General features: G+C 45.8%; 1 protein-coding gene and 1 long non-coding RNA gene across 3 annotated transcripts; both read left to right on the forward strand.

The window, feature by feature from the left end:
- Positions 1-5019: 5019 nt before the first annotated feature.
- Positions 5020-5624, forward strand: LOC123049215 (uncharacterized). The gene is made up of 2 exons (XR_006423483.1): positions 5020-5064; positions 5172-5624. It is a non-coding gene; the product is annotated as an uncharacterized lncRNA (long non-coding RNA).
- A 1911-nt stretch (positions 5625-7535) lies between these two features.
- LOC123049216 (uncharacterized) lies at positions 7536-13205 on the forward strand. Of its 2 annotated transcripts, XM_044472177.1 has the most exons (16): positions 7536-7661; positions 8303-8526; positions 8983-9251; positions 9343-9738; positions 9823-9918; positions 9997-10459; positions 10544-10606; positions 10680-10745; positions 10873-10938; positions 11206-11274; positions 11491-11556; positions 11684-11749; positions 12357-12416; positions 12510-12557; positions 12644-12880; positions 12965-13205. In XM_044472177.1, exons 7-16 carry the CDS (start codon positions 10604-10606, stop codon positions 12980-12982), a joined length of 699 nt encoding a protein of 232 aa, XP_044328112.1. In that variant the 5' UTR covers positions 7536-7661; positions 8303-8526; positions 8983-9251; positions 9343-9738; positions 9823-9918; positions 9997-10459; positions 10544-10603; the 3' UTR covers positions 12983-13205. The 2 variants fall into 2 exon arrangements, with proteins under 2 accessions (XP_044328112.1, XP_044328113.1); XM_044472178.1 differs by lacking the exon at positions 12357-12416.
- Positions 13206-21049: the final 7844 nt, after the last annotated feature.

Genomic DNA, 21049 nt, shown 5'->3' on the forward strand with positions numbered 1-21049 from the left:
CACGCCCGACCGTCCAAACCCCCTCCCTGGGTCCCTGCACCTAGCAGCGCCGCGAACCAGTGGTATGCCAATCGCCGCCTCACCTAAAGTTGTACGAGTAAAGCGCCCCTGCATAGGTGACCTTCCCTCACCCTCTTCATCTCTTTTCTGAAACTATCATTTTTTCGTCTGGTTTGGTAAACGTGGAGAGCAGTATAGATCAATTCTTGTACCCAATAGAAAACTAACACCTGAACTGAACTCGATGCAACTGAAGTCAATTAAGTATATCTATCTAGCATAATCATGTGCATCTGCTATTCAAGAAAAATAGCTTATATGTAATTTCATATTTTTCTTACTATATAACGATGATCAATGTTATAACAAGCTGAAACTGTCATATAAAACTTACTGTTCTGCTACAGTCAGATTTTAGTATATAACAGAGTATACACATGTTTTCTTGTATGATGTAAACCATCAAATTTCAAGTAACTTTGCTACTTAACTGTTATTTCGATAAAATGGGAAACCATTATATGGTTCCGCAAGCCAAGGAAAATGTGTATGGTTATACCCTTACAATTATCGAAATGGTCTAAATGTCTGAATAGCAATGACTACACAACGTTTTTAATGTATAGGGGACAAAACCAGAAGAAGAAAAAAAGATAGGTGTATTCTTCTTGCCTATGGTATTGTTTCACTGGTACATGGCATTAGTCGATGATGCTTCTTCATCAGATGCATCAGTATGTTATGTGTATGTATACAATATATATAGCTGATATATTGAGTTGAGTGTTCTTGAAAAAAAAATTGAGTTGAGATGGTAGGGGTGTATAATATATCTGAGATCAGCCCTCAGTGTAGGTATTCCATATTAACATCGCAATGTTGTTCAAAGTGGATGAAACCTCAAAGTTTATCAGCTACATGTAGGAGACTCTCTACTATACATATTTTTAGAGCCTGCATGTTCAGTTTCATTAGCTTGTAGTTTCAAAAAGATTATTGTAGTGTAATGTTGTTCATCATGTAGGGACTATTAGTATAGAATGTATTCTTCTATTAGCAAACTGCTCAAGCCCGTTGGGAAATATATGGATGATATACATGTCCTTGTTGGTTAAGAGAAAATTTGATTGTTAGGGTAGTACGATCATGCTGTAACGACTCTGAGAAACATGATGCTATTTTTTTCTTCTCTTTTCAGAATTTCTGCCACATCTGTACCGCTGACCATCTGTCTAACAATCGCCGCCCACACCAGCACCAAAGACACGCCCCCGCATAGGTAAGCTTCTCTCCCTTTTCATCTCTTGTATGATCTTGTCTACTTAATCTTTGGAAAATATTTATGTCATTGATGATGCAGTTTGCTAGACAAAGTCTAAGTTCGATATTTTTTATTGTCTGCTTATGCTTGTTAGACATAACTTGTGTTGATCAGTAACTGGAAAATTGCATTAAGTAGGATTCAACCTTGCAATGACAATTGAACTCTTTATTGCAGAGTTGGTATGGATGTACAAATCAGCAAGTGCGTTATCCTAGAGGAAATAGCCGGTACGTGGCTGGCGTAGATGGATTTTTGGAATTTGCATATAAAGATAAGACAGAAGATACCACGATCCTTTGTCCATGTGAAGTATGTGTGCACACTTCTGTTCTATCAAAGACTGATGTCCGTGATCATTTGATCTGTAACGGAATTCTACAGAGTTATGACAAATGGGTTTTTCATGGCGAATCTTCAGATGAGCACAATAATGATCAGCAACCACAACCTCCCAATGAAGAAATGCTTGCTGACATGCATGGGTTGATTAATGATGCCTTCAGGAATGTGTATGATGATGTGCCAATGAGTGAGAGTCCAGATCCACCGAATCAACATGGACCAAATTTAGAAGCCGAGGAATTTTATAAATTGATCAATGATTCGAAGAAGCCTTTATGGCCGGGATGTGGATTATCACAGCTATCATTACTTGTGATTTGTTTAATACAAAATCCATGAACAAATGGTCTGACATGTAATTTGGAGATCTACTTGATACTCTGCGCATGGCAATTCCAAATGGAAATGAGCTGCCCCAGAATTTTTACGAGGCTAAGAAGATTGTTTCAAAATTTGGACTAGATTATAAAAAAATTCATGCTTGTCCAAATAATTGCCAGCTGTTCTGGAAAGACACGGAAAATGATGATTCTTGCTCAATCTGTAAGGCCTCTAGGTGGAAAGATAAAGAATCAGAAACAAAGTTAACAAAGAAGGAAAGAAAAAAAGCAACACCAAGCAAAGTTTTACGTTACTTTCCAATCAAGGATAGGTTGAAAAGATTGTTCGTGTGCAAAGAGACAGCACCTCTTTTGTGATGGCATGATGAAGAGCGCATTAAGGATGGCGCACTACGACATCCAGCTGATTCCCTAGCATGGAAGGCTTTAGATGAAAGGTGCTCAAAAATTGCATCTGATTGCCGTAATATACGGTTTGGCTTGGGTCATGATGGATTTAATCCCTATGGGATGCTGAGTTCTAGTTATAGTTGTTGGCCAGTTGTTTTGACAATATATAATCTGCCTCCATGGTTGTGCATGAAAGAATCTTATCTTTTGCTATCTTTGATAATTCCTAGGCCCAAAAATCTAGGCGATAATATTCATGTCTTTCTCCAGCCATTTTTGGATGACTTGAAAGACTTATTTCTGAATGGAATTGTCACATATGATGTGTCTAAAAATGAAACCTTTACTTTGCGAGCAGTCGTGTTGTGGACTACAAATGACCTGCCAGCTTTAGGAATGGTTTCTTCACATAAGGTGCATGGAGAATTTGCATGTCCACCATGCGGTGCAGATGCATGGTCCAAGCGATTAAAACATGGAAAGAAATCATGCTTTATGGGTCACCGCCGATTTCTGCCTCCTGGTCATAAGTTTCGTTTTGATCAAAAGTCTTTTGATTGAACGGTGGAGCATAGAGCAGAGCCTCGAACTTACTATGGACGTCAGGTTGAAGAAGAAATAAAGGCTCTTGGTGATTTTAAGCAGTCAAAAACTTACAAGGGATTAAGTAGTCTATTTACATTACCCTATTGGGACTATAATCTCGTTCGACATAATCTTGACGTGGTGCATATAGAGAAGAATGTGTGTGATAATATTTTGAGCACACTTTTAGGTTTAGATGGGAAGTCAAAAGATAATCTTTCTGCTCGTCTAGATCTTAAAGAGATGAATCTTAGAGAGGACCTACATCCAGAGCAACAACCTTCAGGCAAGTTTTACTTACCACCTGCATTATTTACCATGTCCAGAAGTGAGATAAAATTGTTCCTTGAAGTTCTTGAGTCTATAATGGTTCCCGATGGCTATTGTGGAAATATATCTAAATGTGTGAAGTCCGCTGAAGGAAAAATTTCCGGGGTAAAAACACATGACTGCCATGTCGTACTACAACAATTCATGCCTATCGCTTTGACGGGTATTCTTCCAGACCGTGTAACAACAGTACTACTTGAATTATCTGCTTACTTCCGAGGAATATGTTCAAAAATTCTCCATGTAAATGAGCTTGACCATTTGGAAGAATCAATTAGAATCACACTTTGTAAAATGGAGATGATATTCCCTCCTGGGTTTTTCACTGTCATGGTTCATTTAGTTGTCCATTTAGCAACTGAATGTAAACTTGCTGGACCAGTTTGCTATCGATGGATGTACTTTATTGAAAGGTAACAATGTGATGCTAAGAAAAGTGCAATATTGTCAGGTGATGTCATATGACTTGCTAAATTGATGTTTTGACATGTGTGCAGGTACCTAGGTAAATTGAAGTCATATGTTCGCAACAAAGCTCGCCCTGAGGGTTCAATTGCCGAATCATTTTTGGCGGATGAGTGTATCGCCTTTTGCTCAAGATACTTAGAGGGTTTCTCAACTAAGCACAACCAACCATCAAGGAATCATGACAAACCAAATGAGAATGAATCTGCAATGTATGCAAATGAATCCACATTATTTCCTCCAGTAGGAAATCCATTGGGAAAACCACGCACCTACACTTCGAATGATATGGAGTCCTTACAAGCCCATAGATTTGTGCTCTACAACTGTGATGTTGTCACTCCATATCTCATGTAAATGTCTTACCTTAACTTGTTAGCATGTTGACTAATTTTTTGATCTAAAATTGTGTTTATATCTGTTGTAGAGAACATGGTGCTGAACTAAAAAGGAAAAACCACAACAAGTGCCTAGCACTAAAAACCATTGAGCGCATGCAGCATGCCAACTTCCCTGATTGGTTTAGAGATCATGTAAGTTCCCTGTTATTAGTATTCTATTTTTGAGTTTTTGTTATCTAAGTTCCGTGTTGGTGTAGGTAATGCAGCTGGAGCAGCAAAGGGGTACTGACAGCATCGATGATGATATTAGATGGTTGGCTCGTGGTCCAATTGAGGTTGCACGAAGATACATAGGCTTCTGTACCCGTGGATATAGATTTAGACCCAAGCGTTATGATAAGAAGACGCAAAACAGTGGAGTTGTTTTGACCACAAAAACATCAAGTTATGCTTCTGCAGGTGATACTAACCCTATACTTGGAGATGTCATGTACTATGGGAAGATAGTTGACATAATTGAGTTGGATTATTATAGAAAATTTTCGGTGGTGCTATTCAAATATGAATGGGTTAATAGTACTAAAGAAAAAGAAGTAAAAAAAGATAGGTTTGGTCATACGCTTGTGAATTTTTCACAGCAAGTCCATGGTGGTGAGAAGATAAAGGATGAGCCTTTTGTATTTGCCAATCAAGTTGACCAAGTTTTCTATACGAAAGACCGTACAAATCCTGGATGGTCATTTGTGACGAAGGTGACTCCTCGAGACAATTTTGACATGGGTGAAGAATGGAATGATATAGAAAGTGAACCTTATCATGTCAGTAATCTGGGTGAGCTTTTTGATACTGCGCATGGGAATGAAATGTGGACTAGAAGAGATATAGAGGGCACAACTGTCAATCCTATTACAAGTTCTGATCCTGAAGCTTTGGAACTAAATGAAAGGTTTGCTTCTAATGTCTTGTTTTTCCCTGATAGTTTGAAAAATGTAGCTTATCTTTACAATACTGTGAGATCTACAATTTTGTTAATGAAACATACTAGTTCTGTAGCTGATGCTCGGGGTGAAGTTAATTTGAGAATAATGCCAATGTTGCTGAACAATCATTCAAAGGAAATGCGATTCAAACGTCGTCGTCGAAGCATGTTCCTGAACTTCAATCTATCAGATACAAGTGGCCAAGGAAATACCTCAGTTTTGTTAGCACACCTACTTCTCCAAGTCCACATGAGGGAATGCATCCTTCTTTGTATTTACCACCATTTCTGCTACCTGTTAAGCGTAACTGCCCCATGTAAATTTCTTCTTGCTGTAGCTACAGTTAGGATTCAGTGGTAAGTTGTCAGATGTGGCATTTGTGCATTCAATGTTGAATGTACTGGGTGTTTGATTTCTCATGAATTTGAATACAGTTTGTTTTCTCAATGATTTATCTAGAATATGTGTTGTTTTTATTTATTTTGATTTAAAATCAACATAGTTTGTTTTCTCTTTTTGTTTTGTATCTAACATCTCATATATTTTTGGGATGCCTAGTTCGTCACATGGGTGAACAGAACAGCAAAAAAATTGGAATTTAAATTATATATAAAACTATGTACAAATCATTTAATTCGAGGTATGGTGAGCTGAAATCCAATGAGCTTGCCTTGACTAAGCTTTCTTCATGTCTTGACCGAGTTACAAAACACACATGTACTAGAATTATTTTGTGATCCGATCACAAGTTAATACTCCAGTCAAACTTGAGCAACTCATACGTATTTTTTCTTTAATCTTCTTATATTTTTGTTTTAAAAAATGAAGAGTGAAAATCAAACTCTGCTCATTGTTCTTACTTGATCGAACGAGCTAGCTTTTATCAAACTTTGCTCACTTTTCTTTAACGGATTTGCAAATCCAACTCGTATTTGGCACACGGCAAGAATGCCACCGCCACCGTCCAAGGACCGCACCACGACGACCCGCTGAGAAGGACGCCGCAAAAATGCCAACACCGCCCGATCCAAAATGTCGAATAAAGTGTTTTCACCTAGAGCCAAAGGTAGAGGGCGTAGTCCATGATGTCGCCTCCAAGAAAGTGAATGAACGCTCATGAGCATCGCCATCAACGACAACGCCATCCGGCATGGCTTTAACCTCGGTCACTGACCACTTGCTATTCGAAGGCCCACGAGCGGCTACACATCAGAGTGGATCGAGGAAGGCGACACCAAGATCTAGACTGGAGCGTTAAGATAATGACTTCCACCCCACGCCATAATACCCTGTGTCGCCTCGATGGGTCGAGATGAGTCCGGGTGAGGGGGAGAATACATCACTTTGTGCTAGTCCTTAAGTTCAACTGATATAAAGGACGAACTTTTTTGCGAAAGGGCCCAAGGCCATATATTACGTATTACATGTCCTACTGAGAACACCTATACAGAAAGATAAAATTACCTCTAAATCTTTGAGCCTGCTGAAGTCTTCTTTCTCCTGCATCCACTGGTGGTGAGGAGACAATTGTGGGAGGCAAATCAAACCGCCACCTCAAAGAAGAAAATGCCGACAAGAACCTGGAGAAACTTCAAACACCATGAATGTTGGTCGACCGCATCCTGGAGGACCCATCGGAGACATGGCCCCACATGCCCTCCATTGGCGATAAACACACCAACGAAATAAGGAAAAAGCCGGGAGAACATTGTTCCTAAACGGGGATTGTGTCACCACCTCGCTGTCCCAAACCAAAATTAGAAGATTCCCTAAAGAAAACCTGAACGAAAACAATCATGCCATTGCATGCATACGTTCGGGTCTCATGTCGACCTCGCCGCAGTCCATGATCATCCGCCGACTCCCTCTCTCTCTGATGACCTTGCCAGAATGTGTCACCATTGAAGATCGTTGCGCTGGACTATCAACACCACCTTGAGTGTCACCGGGCGGCAACCGCAACCCAACCACGCATCACTGTCGCCGTCCGGCAACAGCCCACCACTCCTCCATATTGGGCTCTCGATGAGCAGCAGCCTCCATGCCGCCGCATGCAGTGCAGGCTTTACTCGTTGGCTAACCCTAGCGACGGCAAGAGGGATCGGATCATGGGGTGGCGGCTAAAGTTAGATTGCCGATGCCTTTCTATGAATTATCAGACTGAACTTAAACGGCTCATACTTGGGTCATTTTTCAAATCCAATCCCGAGTTCAGCTAATGTACGGAAAATAATATGCAAACTTTATTTCAATTGTCTTATATCATCATACTAAAAAAGAGTTTGAGAGTAATGCCGGACGAAATGACGGTGGAGGTCGAATGTATTTCAACTCCCTCCATTTTTCCTTCTATTTTTCCTCTTTCCCTCGGTCTCTTCCCTCCATTTTTCTATTTCCCTCCGAATTAAGGTAACTGCCCAAAAATCTTGCGCATCTCCCCCCATCTATCTCAACAGTACAAGTCGTGCTGAACACAAGTCGTGGGTCATCTCTGCCGGCTGGCGGCGGCAGGCGATTCTGGGCCATCTCTGACAACCGGCGGCGGCAGGCGATTCTATAGCAGGTCAGTGCCCCCCCTCCCCCGGGCTCTCTCTTGCATTCGACCTCCTTCTCCTCTGATAGATTCGTCCACTGCATTCGCCGCCGGCCACAGCTGCCCTCGACGAGCACTCGTCCCTCACCCGTGAAGAGTGGTGGCGGATCTGCCTTTGCACCTAAGGCTCAAATAAATTATAGATAAATCGATTATGTGCCAGTGACTAGATCGATCGATCGATCCCCTGTTCCACCATATGAGTGATGAGTTTGACCGTGTGTCAGCTGCGTCAGTTCACCTGACTTAATTTTGAGTAGAAGGGGTTCGCAGTAAGATCAGCTTACCACCAATTAGCTGTGGCAGAACAAATAGCAGAGAAGGGGAGGGTGGCTATGGCTATAGGAGACAGGCTGGTGATGAATGGAGACCATAAGGGGGAGTTGACAGTAAGATCAGCCTATCACCACTTAGTTGCGGGTGTGATTCAGAGGACCATATACCAGTAAATTAACTAGGTGATGAGCACGTGACTGTTTTTTTCTTAAATCTTTTGTAAGAACTGAAAACAAGGCATGGCTATGCATAATTTAGACAATGTCTAGGGGCAAATTTATACCTCTCTAGGCTTCTCAGTACATTCTGCATTGATTTAATTTACTTTTTTTCAGTTTTTGTGTTGGTTTTCCTCCTGGAGTTGATATGACACGAAGTAAACTACATGTGGTTGAATGCAATGATGAATACATGACTGAGGAACATGTTGAACATGAGAATGCCATGTTCAAAGATGTTGAGTCATCTCATGTTCAACCATCATCTTGTAATGTTGAAGAAGGCTTGGATGATAGTGATGATGAAGAGGACCAGGACGACACTGCTACTAATGAACAAGGTAATTACCTTTTGACACTCTGCTAGACATTTTGAAAAATTAGAATTAGAATCAACAATTGCAGTAACATCTTATCTAGAACAGAACTGAATGGTAACTTTTTAGATGTGATGGTGTATAGTGTGGCTGTAAGGACCATGGTCATCAGAACAACTAAAACTAAACCATGTAGCATATGGAACGCATTGCACTTTCAAGTTTTTACTTGGCTAGCTACACTAACTGTTGGGCAAAAGGCTTCAGCATGCAATAGTACACTGCATCCTGTTTTTGCACTGCTGTAAGATTCACTTATTTTGCATTAGTGGTGATTTTCCATCGTGTTATCAATGCAATGCTCTGTAAAATGGTGAATAACACTATCAGTTGTTCCTCAGACTGTAGATCTAAAGATAGTTCACACAATTGTTTATGTGTGATTAATTATAAATGTTTTGGACATTTATCCATGATCAGATGAAAATGGAGAAACAACCAAGCGTGGGAGGACAAGGCTAAAAGAAACATGGAATCTTCCAAAAGGGCAGAGGATTGTGGTCCAGTGCAATGAACTAAACCAGCCAGTTGGAAAAGAAGCTGCATGTCTTGGGAATTTTCTTGGCACGGTTGCTAGGAATGGAAAATTGTGTAGTTTGAGCTACAAGGACTGGAGAAAACTAATAGGAGAGAGAGAAAAAAAGACAAATGAACAAAGAAACAAAAGGGATATACTAGCGCAAGTAAAGGTATATTTGGAGTACATTAAATCTCTTTTACTAACATCATTATGCTTTACATACTAGCATTGTCATAACCATAGTTTTATTTGAAATGTAGATGAGGTTTCTTTACCCTCCTCGCATGGAAAAGATTATATTAAAAAAAGTTGGAGATAGATGGAGGGAACATAAGTCAGATCTGAAAGCACTGTATTTTGATGCAAATAAGAGCATGGAAGCGAATAACACCAATGTTCCAAAGGGTGTGATTAAGGACCAGTGGATTACTCTGGTCAGTAATTGGATGACCCCGAAGGCACATGTACTTATACAGTCGCCAGATTCGTTATGTACATGTTGCTCAGTCATGGTATGAAATTCTGGAAAATACATGTGCATACATTATACAATTGTTTGACAGGGGATAAGTGAGACGAATAGGAGAAATTGTGCGATGAGGAAGTCCAAACACATGGCTGGAACTAAGAGTTTTCCACGAGTTCGAGAAGAGATGGTCAGTTTATGAGAACTTGAACTTTATGCATCTATATCCCATTTGTACTGCAGGTCTTTAATAAATTAACCGTTTGACCAATAGAGACTAAAGGATCCAGAAAAGAAGTACCCACACAGGGCTGTCTTATACATGCATACACATAAGCACAAAAGCGACAAGAATATGAATGAACAAGTGGTATAGTATCGACTCTTTTATTTAAAATTATAATGTTGTTTAGCACATTGTTCTGACATACACTATTCATGTATATAGGTTGATTTGAAGAAGCGTATAGCGGAGAATCCAGCTTTAGTAGATACTAGTAGAGGAAAGACAGCATGGAAGGGAGATGTTTTGAATGCGGTACTTGGCGCAGACAAGCCTGGACATATACATGGCCTGGGACGGGTTCCGAATCCAAATCAAGTCTTTGATGTGTCAGCTTCACGCCACTTTCAGAATATACACCTTAGTTCATTGGAGGATATATCAAATGAAGATCTTTTGGCTGTTAGACTGAAAATGGAGAAGTTGGAGAAAAAAGTGGAAAACCAAGATGCTGAGATTCTGGAACTAAAAGGGAAGAAAAAAACATTGAAGGACAGGTAAATTCAAAGAATTTCTCCATTATTCAATACATGTACTAATTCTTAGGTAGTAGTTACAGGGTTCTTTGGATCAGATATCTGCATCTCAAGATGTTCCTTTTATTGCCAAGACAAATTCAAAAATAAAAGTATGTGTCTTTAGAAAGGTATAATAAATATTTTGAAGCCATTTTGCAAGTATGTTCTTAACCTTGTTTGGTTTCAATCGACAGAGAGTTTATGGCGACGGTCATAGTCAACAACTTCGTACTATTGGGCAGCAGAATAATGTGATGGTAGTGTATGGATGCATTAATACATTTCTGTTTGCTTTCATAGAAATTAATCATCTCTCGCCATTCATTACAGAGCAAGGAAACATTTCTCAATGACATGGAGGTGCAACCATCATACAAATGCCCTGCTATGGATGAGGTATTCTCATTGATATATTGTTTAGAATCGGACATGGTTGAGTAGCAATTTAGAATTACTCACACATTTTGTAGCAGGAATGTTTATTATTGTTCTTGCCAATCTTATAGTATATCTTTTGTCACAGAACAATGAAACTTTGGTCCATGATGAAAATGTGCACCAACAGAGGAAAAACACTAGTGCAGATAAGGTTAGTATCTCCTTCCTTTTCTTAACTTATTACCAATGTCGAGAATCTTGAGAAGATTACCATTAAAACTTTTATGATGATACACCAATGAGATCAGATCTAAAGCACCAGATACTCCTTGCGTAGCTGTTGTTGCTTCTTTTCATTACGTGGTTATCTTGTGTATGCTTATTTATTCTCAGCTCTGAATCCGTTTCAAAACGAGCAAAATTTTAGAATGCTCTTCACTATTCAATACATGTATTAATTGTTAGGTTCTCTTTACAGGGTTCTTTGGGTCAGAAGTCTACATCTCAAGATGCTCTCTATGTTGGCAAGACAAATTCAAAACAAAAAGTAATTATCTCTAGAATATTCTAATAATAAAAGTAGAAGTCATTTAAATAAATATGATCATTTTCTTATTTTGTTTCAATAGACAGGCAGTATATAGCGACAGCCGTAGTCAACAAGTTGGTAACGTTGGATAGAATAATAATGTGATGGTAGTGTATGGATGCATTAATATATTCTGTTTTTTATAGAAATTAATACTCTTGACATTCATTACAGAGCAAGGAAAACTTTCTCTATGACATGGAGATGCAACCATCAAACAAACGTCCTTCTAAGGATAAGGTATGCTCATTTATGTATTGTTTGGAGTCCAATATGGTTGAGCAACAATCAATTGTTACTTGGTCTTCTCACGGTAGGAATGTTTATTACAATTCTTCCAAATCTTCTGATATATCTTCTGTCACAGAACAAAGATACTTCTATCCATGATGAAAATGTGCAACAAGAGAAGGAAAACTCTAGTGCAAATAAGGTTAGTGCACTCCATATCTTTTAAACTTCTAAAGCTTCTTTCACAATGCATCTCTGCTCTCATGCGTCAAGATTTTTTTTTGCACATTTCCAGCGCATACGCATGCTAGAAATGATGTGTGCCATAAATAACAGTTTCAATATTGAGTAGAAATATCTGAGATAACAATCTAAGAGATAAAGTGCAATTACTTTCACCAAGATGAAAAATCTCTTCACATTGCTATTTCAGCCTTTCGTTTGCATACTCATACATGAAAAAACAATCACTAAACTGTTGTGTAGATTTGCTAAGAAATACATTGCTAGCAGCAGTAGTTCTTAACATAACAGAGAGGATAAGTGGCATTGTAAGATATAGTAGCTACAAAAAGGAACTTAACAATTATTATTATACATGTAGCCTTCTACAACAATCTAGTGCACGACAAGACATGCCATCATTTACTAAACAGTTATGCTTGCACTATTAAATTGAACTCCAACTTAACAACACACCTCAATGGGTTAGAGCATACTCTGCGTATACGGTACCATTCTGATTCCTCATGTGTACATCTATATTCAATTTTTTTGCTTATTCTATTTATTATGCATCTTGCCATTAGCATGGTGGCCAGAACATTAGTAAAGTCTCAAGAGAAGGTAATGCAACAAAGCATGCCAATGTATGACATACATCTTCTAAATCTTATTCTTCTCTATTTCAGTTCTGCTTCAAGTATATTACATACTAATGTTGCACAAAATATATTCTACAGAAACAACAGTGCAGTGCAACAAATTGCTTGGGTGCCGACTCAATAGATGTATGGGTATTAAGTTTATATTACACATGATTATCTGCATGTTTCAAATTGCTTATACTACAAATGGTTTTCTCTTTTACGAACAGGTTGGCACTATAGTATTTTTGAAGAGCTTGGGAAATCCAAACAAGAATGTTGCTCTTGGTACACTCCAAAGCACTAACCCAGAATATAAAGTTGAGGGTGTTCATCTTGGTAATCAATTCTGGGCAGTGCGAATTGATGCTACATTAGCAAAATCAGATCAGTTGATACGACCTCTAAAAAAGGTCAACATTATTGGTCATGCAGCAGGATTAATTATCGCATGGCCATCAACCTTTGTATGTTGCTCCTCTTTAATTTTGTCGCTCTTAACCTTATTTTCTCTACAATAACTTACTGATCTCATTTCGTTATTTTTGTAGATTGCTAAGATAAATTGATGATGCATGGCCCAGATGTTGATTGCAAGGTGGAGAATGGGGATGCTGTTGGATAGTCCTATGTAGTGTTTTACGATGTCATTTCCAGTGTCGATAACTCAAACATTATGTTTTAGAATGGTTGGGGCGTTGATTGAAATGTCCAGACTTAGCTACTATGTTAGTATCACTTATTGTAACCTTTGGATCATGTTCTTTGTAATGCAACAAAGTCAAATTAATATATGAGACGTTTATGTTCATTATATTGTGGCTCCATGCTTTGTCAGCACCGACCATATCATTCTGGATACCAATATATGAAATTGTAGTTCATGATGGTAGCAACAATTCTATACGTTGCAATGGTCTGTTGTGTCCAATTGAAAATCTCGTTCTGAAGTGTAGCGAGCAACACATATGAAACGTTGTTAGAATCTAATTATATACGTTGCTAGATTGCAACATTTTTTCATGCTGTTTACCAACGCATTTATATACGTTGTTGTGGCCCTTCCAACGCCACCAACGGCAACGCATATTAATCCGTTGGTGTAGGCCTTAGCAACACCTATATGGGCATACAACAACGCATCAATGCGTTGCTAAAGGGGGGTTCTTGTTGTAGTGATAACACTTTCATAGGCATAATAATTATCATATAGATAAAAGAGGGCAGTCCCCGAGCTCTTCTCGGGGGACCCGGAGTCTTCGTACTTAATACAAAAGTTGGCGTGGTACATACTTCATCAACTGTAAAACCTTCGAAGGAGGTTTGCATTCCATGGCCGCTCCGTCTCTTTGCCAGAGTCGTGTCTCTTGCGTGCTCGAGGCTTCTGAGCATCGATCAGGTAGTAGGAGTCCTTGCCCAACACCTTGCTGATGCTGAAGGGGCCTTCCCAAGGTGCCGAGAGCTTGTGTTGGCCGGCTGTTCGCTGGATCAGCCGGAGCACAAGGTCTCCTTCTTGGAAGGATCTTGGCTTGACCTTCCAGTTGTAGTATCGGCGTAGGCTCTGCTGGTAGATGGTGGAACGGCTGAGTGCCAATAGCCGGCCCTCTTCCAGCAGATCGACGCCGTCTTCTCGTGCTTCTTTTGCCTCCCCTTCGGTGTACATGGTGACTCGAGGGGAGTCGAATTCTATGTCCGTCGGGATGACGGCTTCGGCATCGTAGACGAGGAAGAAAGGCGTGAAGCCGGTTGACTTGTTCGGAGTTGTGCGCAGGCTCCAGAGGATGGCCGGCAACTCATCGAGCCAACAGCTAGCCGAATGCTCCAGAGGCTCGAACAGTCGGAGCTTGATGCCGGACAAAATGAGGCCGTTTGCTCGCTCCGCCTGGCCGTTTTACTGCGGATGGGCAACGGACGCTAGGTCCAGTCGGATGCCCTGCGTCACGCAGAAACGGGCCAAGGCGCCTTTGGCAAAGTTTGTGCCGTTGTCGGTAATGATGTTGTGTGGTATGCCATACTGGATGGTGATGTCGGAGATGAAAGTCAAAGCAGTCGGGCCATTCAATTTTTTAATTGGCTTCGCTTCTATCCACTTGGTGAACTTGTCCACCGCGACAAGCAGATGAGTCATGCCGCCGCGTGCTGTCTTGAATAGTCCCACCATATCCAGCCCCCAGACAGCGAAGGGCCAGGCAATGGGGATGGTCTTGAGTGCAGAAGCCGGCTAATGTGGCTTGGAGCGGAACTTCTGGCACCCTTTGCATTTCTGGACCAAGTCTTTGGCGTCTTCTAGAGAAGTCGGCCAAAAAAACCGTGGCGGAAAGATTTGGCCACAAGTGCTCTTGAAGCTGCGTGGTGACCACACTCGCCTTGATGGATATCTTTGAGGATTGCTTGGCCTTGCTCCAACTCTACGCAGCGCTGGTAGACACCAGTGACACTACACCTCACAAGCTCTCTGTTGACTATAGTGTACGCTGCTGCCCGGCGTTGCACTTGCCGGTTCGAGATCTCATCAGTCGGCAGCTCTTTGTTCACCAGGAAGTTGAGGATGGGCTGAGCCCATGAAGGTGCTGCAATTTCATCGACTGCTAGGACAGCTACTTGCACGAGGGCGGTTGGACCGGGAGGCGGCGGGTTGGAGTCGGCTGTCGCTTGCTGCATCGATGAAGTCCCCGGGCCGACTGCTGCAGTCCCCGGGCCGGGTTCTGAAGTCCCCGGGCCGGGTGCGGCTGCTGCAGTCCCCGGGTCGCCTGCTGAACTCCTCGTGCCGGCTGCTGGGGTACTCAAGTCGGATCCGACTGCTTCAGGAGGAGCCGGCACAAAGATGGAATCCGACTCTGGCGATGGCTTGACAAACGGCTTGAGGAGGCGTTGCAGGGCGACGCCGGCTGGTATTGCTTGCCGGGTGGAGCCGATTCATGCCAAGGCGTCAGCTTGCTCATTGTCGTTTCTTGGCACATCGAGGAACTCCCACCCTTCAAAGTATCCGCTGAGTTGCTGGACGAGGAAGCGGTAGCTGGCCATATTTGCATCCCTGGCGTCCCAGTCACCAGACGACTGCTGGACCACCAAGTCGGAATCTTCATAGCACAGGATCCGGCTAATGCCGAGTTCCTTGGCAAGACGAAGCCCGTGAATGAGTGCTTCGTATTCAGCAACGTTGTTGGAGGCGGCAAAGTGAATTTGCAGCACATATCTGAGCTTGTCGCCTTTGGGAGAGGTGAGGACGATGCCGGCTCCCAAACCGGTGCGCATCTTGGAACCATCAAAGTGCATTCGCCAATGAGTGGAATCTGGCGCTAGCGGCAAGTACTGGGTTTCGGCCCAGTCGACAAGGAAGTCAGCCAGTGCTTGTGACTTGATGGTGGTGTGAGGCTGGTAGTAGATGGTGTAGGGGGCCAAATCTATGGCCCATTTGGCCACTCGTCCTGAGGCATCTCGGCTTCCAATGATCTCGGCAAGTGGAGCTGTGCAGACCACAGTGATTGGGTGCTCTTGGAAGTATGGCTTTAGTTTCTTGGTGGCAAAGTGCATGCCGTAGCACATCTTCTGGTAGTGGGGTAGTTTTGCTTGGAGGCAGACATCACTTCACTCAGGTAATACACTGGCCTCTGGACTAGTAGTGCTTTGCCTTCTTCCTTGCATTCCACCACTATGACTGTGCTGACCACCCGGCTGGTGGCGGCGATGTAGAGGAGCATGGGCTCCTTAGGAGTCGGAGCCGCCAAGACAGGTGGAGTGGTCAACATCTTCTTGAGCTGGAGAAAAGCTTCATCCGCCTTGTCGATCCACTCGAAAAAAGTGGTCTTCTTCATGAGCTGGTACAGGGGAAGAGCCTTCTCGCCCAGCCGACTGATGAAACGGCTGATGGATGCCAAGCAGCCGGTGAATTTTTGCACGTCCAGCAGTCGGGTGGGTACATCCATCCTCTTGATGGCCTTGATCTTCACAGGGTTGCACTCTATGCCGCGCTCTGAGACTAGGAAGCCAAGAAGCTGGCCGGCCGGTACTCCAAAGACGCATTTCTCCGGGTTTAGCTTGATCTGAAATCGGCGCAAGTTCTCAAAGGTCTCCTTGAGGTCTTCTAGCAGCGTTCCACGCTTTTCCGTCTTCACCACCACATCGTCCACATAGACGTGGGCGTTTCTGCCGAGTTGCTTGAGGAGACACTTCTGCATGGAACACTGAAACGTGGCGCCGGCATTCCTCAAGCCGAACGTCATGGTCAGGTAGCAGAAGGCTCCGAATGGCGTGATGAAGGCGGTCTTCAGCCTGTTGGCCGGGTTCAGCTTGATCTGATGATATCCTGAGTATGCATCCAAAAATCTCAACAGCTCGCATCCGGCTGTGGAGTCTATCACTTGGTCAATTTTTGGCAAGGCAAAGGGATCTTTGGGGCATGCTTTGTTGAGGCTGGTATAATCGATACACATGCGCCACTTCTTATTCTTCTTCAGTACAAGGACTGGGTTGGCTAACCACTCTGGAAAGAACACTTCCATGATGAAGCCGGCTGCTAGAAGCCGGGCTATCTCTTCTCCAACAACTCTTCTCTTCTCTTCTAACAGGCGGCGCAAGGGCTTCCTGACTGGCTTGGCATCAGACCGGACATGTAGCTTGTGCTCGGCGAATTCCGTCGGAACACCCGGCATGTCCTTAGGAGACCATGCAAAGATGTCCCGATTCTCACGGAGGAAGTCGACGAGCTCGCTTTCCTATTTGCAGTCAAGGTTTGCACCTATGACAGCGTGCCTCTCCGGGTGCTCCGGGTCCAAGGGTATCTTCTTCGTTTCTTTCGCCGGCTTGAACGAGCCCTCGGCTTCCGACTCCTTGGGGTTGGGTGACATCTCCGGCTGCTTGCCGGCCATCGCCACAACCCGGTCAAGGAGCCGCTTCTCAGCCGCGATCACGAGGGACTCGGCTAACCGGCTGCTCTCTGCTGCACAGGCGGACGACTTCTTGTAGTCCCCTGCTATGGTCAGGATTCCCTTGGAGCTCGGCATCTTCATCTTCAGGTAAGCATAGTGGGGGACCGCTATGAACTTGGCCAGGGCAGGCCGACCAAGTAATGCATTTTTGTCCCCAAAGAGGACATCTATCTGAGTCTTGCCGATTGGTGAGCAGGAAAGGCCAGGGACTATGCCATGGAAAACAGTCCGGCTGGGCTGAAGATGTCTCTGCTTGATTCCCAACTTCTCCATGGTATCTTTGTACAGAATGTTGACGCTGCTTCCGCCATCTATCAGAACTCGGGAGAAGCGAGTAGCTCGCCTCTCCGTGGCAAAGGTGGCATCCAACACCAGAGCATAAGAGCCGGGATTGGGCATCACCTCCGGGTGGTCGGCTCTGCTCCAGCTGATGGGCTTCTCGGACCAATGCATGAATTCGGCGGCCTCTGATGCAACTGCATTTACTTCTTGTTGTTGTTGCCGTCTGCTGCGCCTGTCATCGGCCACACTGGTGAACACGACATAAGCTCCATACTCTTCAGGGTATTCATCTTGTATAGCGCCGACTGGCCGAACCGCCGGCTGCTGGGGAGGAGGTGGCGGCAAGACGGCAGGCGGGGGAGGCTGGAGTCCATCACCCTTGGCAATCCTGGTGAGCCAGTGGCACTTCCGAGTGGTGTGGTTGGACGGCTTCGCGCCGCTGTGGAACTTGCAGGGTGCATCAAGGGTCTGCTCGTATGAGAAGGCGGGCAACCAGTTGGGCTTGCCGCCCTTCTGGCGCTTGGGAGGAGGCTGCCCTTCCGGCTGCTGATCCTCGACTGTTGCCACCTGCCGGCTCGTGGAAGCCGGCTGCATGGCCTTGCGCTTGTTGTCGTTTGGTTGCTGCCGCCGACTGGTGTCACCAGCCGGGTTCCGAGGAGCTTGAGGGGCCACCTTGCCCGACACATTGACTTGGATCTCCGCCTTCATGGAGGAGTCGGCCGTGGCGTACTTGTCTGCTATGATCAGCAGTTTGTCGAGGGTCGCCGGCTCGTCGCAGATAAGCTTGTGCTTGAGGAGGGTGCCCTCTTGACACCCGGCAGTGAAGTACTCGATGGCCTGCACCTCGTGCACGCCCTCGGAAGAGTTGCGTAGCTCGGCCCAGCGCGTGAGGTAATCACGAGTCGACTCGTTGGGGCCTTGGACGCACAAGGAGAGCTAGCGAGGCTTGGGCGGCCACTTGTACGTGTTGGTGAAGTTGTGGACGAATGTTTCAGTGAAGTCAACCCAGCTGTTGATGTTGCTGGGCTTCAGGCTGTTCAGCCACGTCTGGGCTGTGCCCTGGAGCATGAGCGGAACGTACTTCATGGCAACGCGCTTGTTGCCGTTGGCAATGCTGACGGTTGTTGAGTAGTCGACCAGCCAGTCCTCCGGCTTCACGGAGCCGGTGTACTTGGGTGTCTCTCTTGGGAGCGTGAACCCTCTGGGGAAAGGTTCGTCTCGGATGCGGGGGCCGAAGCAAGGTGGACCCAGCTCATCTTCTTCTTCTAGCGCCAGGGATCGATTGAGGCGATCGATGAGGTGGCAGGCATCGTTTTCTATGATTCCTTCTCGGCGGCCGAGGCAGTCGCTGAGTGACGGGTGATCAACAGGCGGCGGGAAATGCGCCTTTCTCTGCGAGGAGAGGGAGGCGGACAATCGTCTCGTCGCCGCACTGCTCTTGGGCGGCCATCTTGGTCGCGCTCGATGGTGACATGAGTTCGGCTGCGGCTGGCAGCCGGCTCCTTGTCTCTTCTGTCGTGGACGCCACCAGTCGGTGTCCGGGATGTCGCGCCTTGGTCCCGGCGAGGAGGCTGGTCGTCGTTTCGCCGGTTGGGCACTTTAGTGTGGCACCCGGCCTCTTGCTGCTCAGCAGCCGCGTCGAGGAGCTGCTGGACTCGCTCCGTCATGTGGCGACGCTCGTCGCCCTCGAGCTTGTCTAGCTCATCTGCTGCCGCCTGGGCAGCTCGTATGTTCTCCGCAGGCGTGGCGTAGACAGGACGATATGTCCCGAACATGTTGGCGATGGTCGCGCCACGCTGCCGGATCTGGCCAATGCGGCTAGGCCCACCAGTAGCCGGCGTGCCGCCGACGGCACGATCCATCTCACGCTGGTAGGCCTCCGAAAGGCGTCTCATGCTGGCCAGCCAGTTGACGCTCTCGACGAGCTGGACGCGGCGTGCCTCCAGCGTCTCGGCGTCGGCGTCTTCCGGGATGGGCGCAGTCAGGTCTTGCATTGCCGCCTGCAACGTATCTTGGCCACCTCCGCCAGAGTGCTCGCCATGGCTGATGACGAGCACTTCCGTGATGTTGCTGCCGCCGCTGTCCACGCGAGGAAGCAGCTCGTCGTAGACCACCACGTTGGTGGGGAACGCGTCAAGCGACGCCGTGTTAGAGTCGACCAACATCGGGTCGGTGGAGCCAACCAACTCCAAGTCGGTGGCAGGCTCGCTGGTGACGTGGAGCTGATCGAGGAGGCTCACAAGGCGGCTCTCAGGGCCATCGGTTCCCGCATCAGAAGCGGGCTCGTCGGAGAGGCGAATCTCGCCAACAAGATCGGCGAGGCAGCTCGCCGCGCATGCGACCTCCACACCACGCAGCGCGTCGGCGCAGACGCCGTTTGGCGTGCCGGGCTGGCTACGCTCGCCAGGAAGGAACAGGGTTCCCGTCTAGAACAGGTCTCCAGGAGACGGTGCACCTTGCCCCACGGTGGGCGCCAAATGTCGGGGGTTGGGTGCGACATATGCCAATGGATGGCTTATCATGGTGGGAGCGAGTAGAACGTCGCCGGTGCCTGGAAGCGGGATGAGGCGTAGACACGAACACCGGCGCACTTTACCCAGGTTCGGGGCTCTCCTAAGAGATAACACCACTAGTCCTGCTCTGCGGGGTCTCCGCATGATCACTAAGGCACTAGTGGGCACCATGGTGCTCCTCGAGCTGTATGCTAGGGGTAGAAGAAGGTAAGGCTTGCTCTCTCCTCCCCCTAGGTGTGAGTCTAATTCTAACAGGTTGGAACCCTTTGCATGGGTGCCCTGGGGGTTTATATAGGCCTACCCCCAGGGGTACAATGGTAATCTGGCCGGGTGTAGGACCCGGCTGTCAGTCTCTCTAGTCGTCGGCTTCTCCGCCGACAGCTGGGGATCGCCGCCTGGCGGGCCCCGCGGACTGGTCTGGTACGGAGCCGACAGGCCGCTCCCGCCGCTCGCGGGTCTTGCCGGCTGCTGATTACTGTAGCCGTGATGCCATGACGCAAACTTGGTCAGGGGAGCGTGGCTACAGTCCCGCCGCCTGGTGGGGGATCACTGTAGCCACTCCGGGTCTTATCTGGTTAATGGTGCACGGGTCCCGAGGAAGGAACGGGCCGCCTGCTAGGAGCCGGCCTCCCTCGGGTCTGACTGCTGAGGCTTCCACCATCTTCCGGGATCTCGCTTCCTGGTAGGGTCCGCCGTCTTCAGGCCATACCGACAGGCGGTCGTGGGAGCAGTGCTCCGCCTGACAGGAATAACGTCAGGGGCGGAGTGGCAACAGTGCCGCGCCGGGCGGAGATCTCCGCCTGTACGGAGCACTGTGGCCACGCCCGACCCTGGATACGGGGGGATGGGCTATACTGCAGCCTCACCCTGTCTTGTCATCTTAATGGGGGCTCAGACTCTGAGGGCGCCATGG

Source organism: Triticum aestivum, chromosome 2D (genome assembly GCF_018294505.1).
Source record: "Triticum aestivum cultivar Chinese Spring chromosome 2D, IWGSC CS RefSeq v2.1, whole genome shotgun sequence".
Taxonomy (NCBI): Eukaryota; Viridiplantae; Streptophyta; class Magnoliopsida; order Poales; family Poaceae; genus Triticum; species Triticum aestivum.

Excerpts from the sequence above, each read along its gene's own strand:
- LOC123049216 (XM_044472177.1), top strand. Across the intron at positions 12,417-12,509 it reads ATGCAACAAAGCATGCCAAT|AAACAACAGTGCAGTGCAAC; the intron begins GTATGACATACA and ends TATATTCTACAG. Across the intron at positions 12,558-12,643 it reads TGGGTGCCGACTCAATAGAT|GTTGGCACTATAGTATTTTT; the intron begins GTATGGGTATTA and ends TTTTACGAACAG.